Here is a 9035-nt window from a genome sequence, read left to right on the forward strand (position 1 = left end):
GGTAAAAACAATGACTGCAGATGCTGGAAACCAGATTCTGGATCAGTGGTCCTGGAAGAGCACAGCAGAAGGGCTTTTGCCCGAAACGTCGATTTTGCCTGTCCTCGGATGCTGCCTGAACTGCTGTGCTCTTCCAGCACCACTGATCCAGAATCTGGTTTCCAGCATCTGCAGTCATTGTTTTTACCTCTATATTCTCCCTGTGTCTGTGTGGGTTTCCTCTGGGTGCTCCGGTTTCCTCCCACACTCCAAAGATGTGCAAGTCAGGGTAGATTGACCATGGGAAATTGCCCCATAATGTCCAGGGATGAGCAGGCTATTTGTGTTGGTCAAGGGAAATGTAGAGAGTAATAGGGTAGGGGAATGGGTCTGGGTGGGTTACTCTTCAAGGGTCGGTGTGGACTTGTTGGGCCGAAGGGCCTGTTTCCACACTGTAGGGATTCTATGATGATGATGATGGAGGGACTGTCTCAGGAGGACAGGTTGAGTAGGAACCTTACTCATTGGAGTCTAAAAGACTGAGAGACAACTTTCTTGAAACATACAAGATATTTTGAGAATTTGACAGGGTTGATGTGGAGAAATTGTTCCCCCTTTATGAAAGATTCTAACACCAGAGGGTATCATTTCAGAACAAGGGGTCACCTGTTTAAGACCGAGATGAGGAGAAATGTCTTCTCTCAGTGGGGAATTCTGTATCACAGCGGACTGTCAGGATTGGGTCAGAAAGTATATTCAAGGCTGAGACAGATTTCCGATCCAGCAGGGAGCGAGGGTTATGAGGAAAAGGCAGGGAAGATTATCAGAGTAGCCATGATTCCATTCAACGGGCTGAATGGTCTACAACTCCTTCCAAATCTCCTTGGCAGTGTTTTGACATTTCAGGAGAAATTGTAGCCATGTACCCGCCGCCCCCCCCCCCCGGCCATTTGCACGCTCAGCCTGAACAGGGTTTGATAGATTCGTAACCAGGAACCATCTCAGTGATCAGGACAATCCAGGAACCATCTTAGTGATCAGGACAATCCAGGAACCATCTCTGTGATCAGGACAATCTGATCAGCTGCAGAGAATCCAGACAGAGGTGAGGAACTAGAAGGAAAGGAAAGAACCTGCATTTGTGTAGTGCCTGTCAGAACGTCCGAACCCACTTTACAGCCACCCCCATATCTACAAAGTGTGATTACTGGCTGGTGCATTTCTGACCATGTGTACACAGCAAGCTCCCACAAACAGCGCTGCAATGATGAGAAGGTCATCGATTTTTGTGATGAGGGATAAATATTGTCCAGGACACTGGGGAAAACTCAAATAAAAGCAGAGTACTGTGGATGCTGGAGATCGGAAATAAAAACAAATTATTGGAGAAACTCAGCAGGTCTGGCAGCTTCTACAGAGAGAGAAGCAGAGTCAACATTTCACATTTAAGGCTTCTCTTCAGAATCTTCCAGAGCTGTAACACAGAGCATTACAGCACAGTCCAGGCCCTTCAGCCCTCGATGTTGCGTTGCCCTTTGAAACCGAAACACTTACTCTGTTTCTCTGTCCCACAGACGCTGCCAGAACAGTTTCCGCAACATCTTCTGGTTCTTATTCCTTCGGAGCGGGAGTTGGCCATTCAGCCCATCACGCCTGCCCTCCTGTTCTGTGGCTGGTGAACAATTCAATACCTTATACTAACGCCAAGCCCACAAACCTGACAATCCCTGCCTTAAAAACACTCAAAGCCCAACCAAGAATACAAAGTCTCTCACCCCTCAGATTCAAAACGAGGAGAAGTGATTTTGGCAAGGCGGAATCCCCTGATTTTGGCATTACTCCCCCTGGTTTTACACTCCTCAACCAGGGAATGCCTGCTTGTTGTTCTTTGTTAAGTGCACTGGTGTGTTTTAATCCAGTGTAATCTTAGTTAAATGTCTCATCAGGAGACGGCACCCCCAACTGTGCAGCACTCCCTTAGTACCACACTGTCCTAGACCGCTGCTTTCAGACTGAGAGATCAGAGCGACATCTGGGGAAAGGGGCTAAAAGGAACGAATCCTTGATGGGCCTTTAGAGTGGAGCTCCCGGTGATGTGGTGTTACACCAGATGATCCTCTCCCTTGAGGTTAAAGCACAGAAGGCAGCTGGCTCAGGCAATGAAAGGTCACAGCAGGAACCAAATGTATAATCCAGTTCAACATGGAGGCTGAGGGCGTGCTGCGCTGCGCAACCCCAAAAAAGGTGTTGAACCAATGGTTCAAATGTGCATTGTCTCCGGAAGTAATGTTGGCTGAGGCAGTCAGTGATGTTCCTGGGATCTTGCCATGCAGAGTCTGGATTCCCCTCCAGGCCAGAAGCCAGTGGGAGACCGGGCTGATCTTTAACATTCACCTGCAGGCACTCTCTCTCTCTCTCTCAGCACTGCCCGGGGAGAGTGCTCAGGGCGGTCTCTGTTACTAACTGAGCCACGCTGCGAGGGTTACCTCACAGCAGTTTCTGTTTCCATGACAGGTCCTTCACGAAACACTGGCCATGGGGAAGGAGGTGAAGAAAGCCAAGCAGTCCCTCGATCGTGACCTGAAGCAGTTAACCGAGTTACTGAAGACAGTCGGTAAGTTCATGGGCGAGAGGCTGACGCTACCCAAGAGGGGTCCAAGAATCCACAAGGTCATACGATCCCATGGTGACTTGGCCGTGGGTCATGGGGTCACTGAGCTCTGGGTTATAAACCACTGAGGCCTGGTCATAGGTCACTGAGCCCATGGTGATTAGGTCACTGGGTTGTAGGGTCACTGTCCCCTGGGTGACAAGGTCATGGGTCACTGAGCCCTGGGTGATAAGGTCACTGGATTGTACGGTCACTGAGCCCTGGGTGATAAGGTCACTGGGTCATGGGTCACTGAGCCCTGGGTGATAAGGTCACTGGGATGTACGGTCACTGAGCCTTGGATGATAAGGTCACTGGGTCGTAGGGTCACTGAGCCCTGGTTGATAAGGTCACTGGGTTGTAGGGTCACTGAGCCCTGGGTCATGGGTCACTGAGCCTTGGGTCGAGCGTTGAAGGATTGCTAAACCCTAAACTGAAGGGTTGCTGATTCTGAGGCCATCAAGCAGTGGGGTGACTGAGCTCCCAGTGTCCTGCAGTTCCCACTCCCGGAGGCAGGCTGGTGTCTCTGTATGATGCCCCTTTTCTGTTTGCTCTTTCCCTGATAGAGAGCCTTCAGGTTGACCAAGTGACGGAGGAAATGCTGAATGTAACCGAGGCAGAGATGGGAGCCCTGAGGTGGGTGATTGATCAGACCCTGGACCAGAAGCTGCGGGAGCTGGAGGCTGCCTCCGACTTACAGATCCTGAAGATGAAAACAATCGAAAAAGACATGGAGGACATTGAGGCGGAGAAGCTTAGCCTGGAGGACATTGTTGAGAACCTGCCTCATGGCTGTTATAACCGTGTGGGATTCTAGAGGGGGAAGGCAGGCTGGAGAAGAGAGAGGCGATCTCTCTGGGTGTCTTTGTGTAATTGTCTCGAGATGGTTGCCGTTGACAACGTAGTAATTTGATTGGGCATTTAATCCCCTTCGACCCATTTTAATCCATTCTCCTAGCCTCTTGTAGCTTGAACTGGGTCAAGAACTGGGTTTCACCCTCCAGTACATCACTGACCGTACCTCCCTCATGTTTGTTGGACAATGTGGTGCCATTCGGACAATGATGGCACCTCATTGTTCACACACGGCCCACCTGGAGCCTGGACTCCATGGACTCTGGATTCATTGTGGTCCACCAGACTGCCCTTGCATCAACTCAGCAGAGAGTGAACCACATCTGTGTTGGTCAGAGAGCCATGTCGACCAGACTGGGTAAGGCTGGCAGATTGCCAGACTCGAAAGGCCATTAAAGAGCCAGATGGGGTTTCTCAGTCTCCCTGACTGAGAGCTGCTTTTTATTTTATATACCCAGAAGTCCTATCGTACAGAACAACGGCTTTCCCACCACCCAGTCACCGTGACCTTTTTTGTTTTTAAATCTTTCTTTAATCACAACTGAATGACCTTCCACCACCAAATCACTGTGACTCTTTTGTTTCCCTATTTAACCACCACCAGTAAACAGACATATAACCTGTTGAATATTTATACACAAAGCCCATTATGGGTAATACCAACCTTTGAAAGTGAGGGAGGGATAGGGAGAGCGGAAGGAGGTCATGAGCACTCTATTATCCCCGACAGTGCCCACTTCTCTCTGGAGGCATCACGTGCAATGCTGGAGCTTTGGACTCTCAGAAGTAAATATCTCACTTAACATACACTGTCCTGTCACCATGCCAGGGTTTGAGGTCTCTGAAGTGCTAGTCCAGTGATATTTTCACTGTCCACCATCCTCATTTACCCTATTACAATGCAGACCGCACAGGTTCCAGGAAGCCACTGCTGTAGGCCATGGGGAGTAGTAAATGATGGCGTAATCCGTGCTGTCCTGAGGTAGAATTCAAAAGGAACAGATTGAGCCTGAACCCTTCGTGTCAATCAGTTACAGCAATCTCTTGCATCACAACATCCCAGGCTCTCAGTCAGGCTGTAACCCTTTAAAGGTTTCACATTTGCCTCAGAGGTTGGATCAAGTAGTGACTGGTTTTGATTGATGTCAAACAGAGTGAATGAGCCTCTTTTTAAAGCATGTAATAATGCCTGACTGAAGAATCGCACCCTCCAGTTCTCTCTCCAAACCCCTCACCATCCTGACTTGGAAATAGATCACGATTCCTTCACTGTCGCTGGGTCCTGGAATTCCCCTGTGACAGAGGGACTGCAGTTCTCCAGCCCCTTCTGCAGGATAATGGACAACACACCTCAGCCCAGCCAGCGACACCCATGTCCCATCAGGGAATAAAATAAAGATGCAAGTGTGTGCTTGTGGGATTTTGAGGTGTTTGTCTGTGTTAACCCAGGGATATAAAGACTGGTTATTTTTCCCCATTTGACAGTTGATGGTGTTGGGTCATAACCCACCGATCCCTGTACCCATCGTGTCCTCCCCCGTACAGTATTGTGCCCTCACTCCTGTGTAAGGAGAAGCCGGGATTATTTTTCACTTTGTTTTGTCGAGCTGGTGCCTGGTGTTATCCAAAACTGACGGTGTAGAAAATGGAACATCATTTCGCCCTACTTAATTCTCGGGCTGTGACAGCAGTCGCATCCTGGCCTTAGCAACAGGATAATACCTTTCTTGGTGACATAATAAAACAGTATCTAAAAGGAATAATTTACCAGCTCTGCGCAACCTTTGAACACCCCAAAATAATCAACGACAGTTTTACAGCTGGTGACACACTTTATCTCCCTCTGGTTACTTTCAAAGCCCACAGCAACAATTGCTTGCATTTATCTAGCACCTTTGACATGCACCAAGGCGTTTTGTAAGATTGACTACCAAACAGATTTTGAACCTGAGCCATAGAAGGAGATGGATGGTCAAATGATTGGCCAAGGAGGAGCCTGTTAAAGGAGAGGAGAGAGTTGGAGAGTTTCAGGGGGAGATTCCCAGAGACCAAAGTGTTGCTAAGTCCCACAGTGAGGCTCAGCAAGTAATTGAAGGTGCCTGAAATTGCAGTCAGTGTTAATAATTAACTGGGTCTCATCAGTTGCATTCATAAACATATTGCCTTCAGATTATTCCAAGAGATATTAGAACAATCAAACCAGCAACTGACCCCATGTTAATCAAACCATTCATCAGACACACTGAAACTATCTTTCACTTGTTCACACGGATATGAAGCAAGCTGTTGCCAAAAAGAAACTTGTTGTAATTTATGTAATTCCCTCTCCCTGCCCGATTCCTGATCGCATATCGGAAACGCCAATGCAAATGTCCCATGAATTTTGCAAACATTCCAAAACCATTGAAAGAATTTCTGTTTCAGAGGAAGTTGTGAAGCACTTTGGAACAAACCAGGCACTTTGCCAAGCATTACCGCTTGGTAATGTTCGAAAATTGTCAGTTTGCACGCACTGAGCAAGTGCTGGAGAAACTCTGCAGGTCTGCCAGCATTTGTGAAGAGAGAGAAAAGTTAACCTTTTGAGTCTGGTATGAGTCTTCTTTACAATGTCCGCAAACAACAATGTGACCGTCTGCTTTTAGCGAGGGACCACCCTTCGTTCCATTCAGTTCTGGTCACCACATTCCAAGAAGGATGTGGAGACGTTGGAGAGGGCACAGCAGCAGTTTCCCAGGATGCTGCCTGGATTAGAGGGTATGAGCTATAAGGAGGGGCTAGAAAAGCACAAGTTGTTTTCTCTGGAGCGGCGAAGGCTGAGGGGAGACTTGATGACAGTTTATGAAATTATGCAATGTGTGGCTAGGGTTGACGGTCAGAATCTTTTTCCCAAAGTTCAAATATCTAATTCTAGGGGGCATGCATTTAAGGTGAGGGGGCGGAGGGAGTTCAAAGGGGATGCGAGGGTTAGGTTTTTTTACACAGAGAGTGATAGGACTGTGGAACACACTGCCAGGGGTGGTGGTGAAGCAGATATAATAGGGGTGTTTATGGGGCTTTTAGATAAACACATGGATATGGAGGGAATGAAGGGATGTGAACCAGGAGTGGGCAGGAGGGATTAGATTAATTTGGCGTCATGTTCAGTACAACGTTGTGGGCCGAAGGGCCCATTACGATGTTGGACTGCTTCATGTATTAGTGATGTTGACCGAGGGATTAATACCAACCAGGTTATCTTGAATAAGGTCCCTACTTTCATTGAAATAGGAATGTTTTACATCATGCTGCATGGGCAGATAGACTTTGGTTTAATGTCTCACCCAAAAGACCCCATAAAGCCCCAAATGAAAGTACGACGCTGGAGATCTGCAATCAAAATCGAATGTGCTGGAGAAACTCAGCAGGTCTGGCAGGGTCTGTGAAGGGAGAGAAACAGATTTAACATTATGACTCTCCTTCAGAACTCACCTTCCAAATCTTGAAATCCCAGCATGCTCACTAATGGTTTTTTTCTGGAATATGGTCTATTCTTAGTCAAAAACAAAACACAATCACCACAAAGTTTTCAAAATAGAAAGCCCACAGCCTGGCGGAGAAATGTTGGGATTGTTTTCCCAGCATTATTCCAATTCCAAAGACAAATATTTTTAAACTCTTCATATAAATAGCTCAGTGCCTTTGTGAAAATGCTGAGTACCACATTAACACCGCATTCCCACACTGAGGCGGTATGATAAAAGGGGAGGGTGGGGGAACAGTAAAGGATTAGTAACTACAGGGACATAGATTGAATGATACAAGAATGAGGAGGGAGGAGATCAGGGCATTATTTGCAGCATGTGTGAGTTGATCTGGAATGCACTGTCTAAAACACGGCAGAAGCAGATTTCATAGTTACTTGGGAAAGGGATTTGGACAGGGAACCTTGCAGGGCTGTCGAAGGCAGTGGAACTAACTGTATAGAAAAAGCCAGTACACGCACAAAAGGCCGAGTGACTGCCTTCCATTGAGCAGCAAACTGATTCTTTATTTTAAAAATGCTCAATCTAAACTTCATCAATGTCTTCGTTTAGAATTTAAGAAATTCTGGCAGGTGACTGGAAAGGTGTAGAATTGGCCAGGGGTAACCAGCCAGGATCCATTCCCACTGCATTCTGACCTGCATGAGAAATCCCCTCCATCATCGATCAAACAGGTGTATCGAAAATCACATTTATATGAATTGATTGAAAGCAGAGACATGTTTGTAAGATATTTAATCCCCATAATTAAACAATTATTTTGATGGTTATGTGTGGTTTTATGTGTGACTATCAGAGCCTGATTCCTGAATTGCTGTGATCTCTATCTTCACTTTTGCTGATCATGCTACTGATTTCAATGTGACAGCTGTGAATCCAATCCCAGTGCAGCTCAGGTTTCGTTGCCTGTTCAGTCAGTGAGAGATGTAATGCTGGGTTTATGAAGTATGTCTCACTCTGATTATACTGATGGTCTAGCCAGCATACAAAGATGTGGGCTTTGATCCCTGATATGACTTCTCTTCCTATCTTGAAAATGTGGAAACATTTTGTATGTGTCACATCTCTGTCACATCGATGCTAGATTAATTCAATCTGACCCTTCTCAAACTATAGAGTTAACTGCGAACTGAACTCATGGGCAAGTCGCATCTGATAAAAGGATGGCCAATGACAATTGACATCTTATATATAATATAGAAATTATTGATTTGGATGTGAGCATAAGAGGTATGGTTAGTAAGTTTGCAGATGACACCAAAAGTGGAGGTGTAGTGGACAGTGAAGAGGGTTACCTCAGATTACAACAGGATCTGGACCAGATGGGCCAATGGGCTGAGAAGTGGCAGATGGAGTTTAATTTAGATAAATGCGAGGTATTGTATTTTGGGAAAGCAAATCTTAGCAGGACTTATATACTTAATGGTAAGGTCCTGGGGAGTGTTGCTGAACAAAGGGACCTTGGAGTGCAGGTTCATAGCTCCTTGAAAATGCAATCTTAGGTAGGCAGGGCGGTGAAGAAGGTGTTTGGTATGCTTGCCTTCATGGTCAGAACTTTGAGTACACGAGTTGGGACAGCATTTTGCGGGTGTACAGAATATTGGTTAGGCCACTTTTAGAATATTCCATATAATTCTATAGGAAGGATGTTGTTCAACTTGAGAAGGTGCAGAAAAGATTTACAAAGATGTTGCCAGAACTAGGTGTGAATTATTGAAAGAGGCTGAACAGGCTGGGGCTGTTTTCCCTGGAGCGTCAGAGGCTGAGGGGTGACCTTATAGAGGTTTATAAAATCATGAAGGGCATGGATAGGATAAATAGACGAGGTCTTTGCCCTGGGGTCGGGGAGTCCAGAACCAGAGGGCATAGGGTTAGGTTGAGAGGGGAAAGATTTAAAAGGGACCTAAGGGGCAACTTTATCACACAGAGGGTGGTATGTGTATGGAATGAGCTGCCAGAGGAAGTGGTGGAGGTTAGTACAATTACAACATTTAAAAGGCATCCAGATGGGTATATGAATAGGAAGGGTT

The 9035-nt window shown here is 46.5% G+C and overlaps 1 protein-coding gene across 1 annotated transcript in view; it reads left to right on the forward strand.

The window, feature by feature from the left end:
- The window catches only part of LOC122564978 (laminin subunit gamma-3-like), a 19172-nt gene extending 11397 nt beyond the window's left edge, over positions 1-7775 (forward strand). Inside the window, exons 7-8 of the mRNA XM_043720555.1 lie at positions 2494-2593; positions 3196-7775. Coding sequence (XP_043576490.1) covers positions 2494-2593; positions 3196-3446 — 351 coding nt within the window. The 3' untranslated portion in view covers positions 3447-7775. The remainder of the gene's footprint in view (positions 1-2493; positions 2594-3195) is intronic.
- The last annotated feature ends 1260 nt before the right edge of the window (positions 7776-9035 follow it).

The sequence above is a fragment of the Chiloscyllium plagiosum genome, chromosome 30, assembly GCF_004010195.1.
Source record: "Chiloscyllium plagiosum isolate BGI_BamShark_2017 chromosome 30, ASM401019v2, whole genome shotgun sequence".
In the NCBI taxonomy this organism is placed as follows: domain Eukaryota; kingdom Metazoa; phylum Chordata; class Chondrichthyes; order Orectolobiformes; family Hemiscylliidae; genus Chiloscyllium; species Chiloscyllium plagiosum.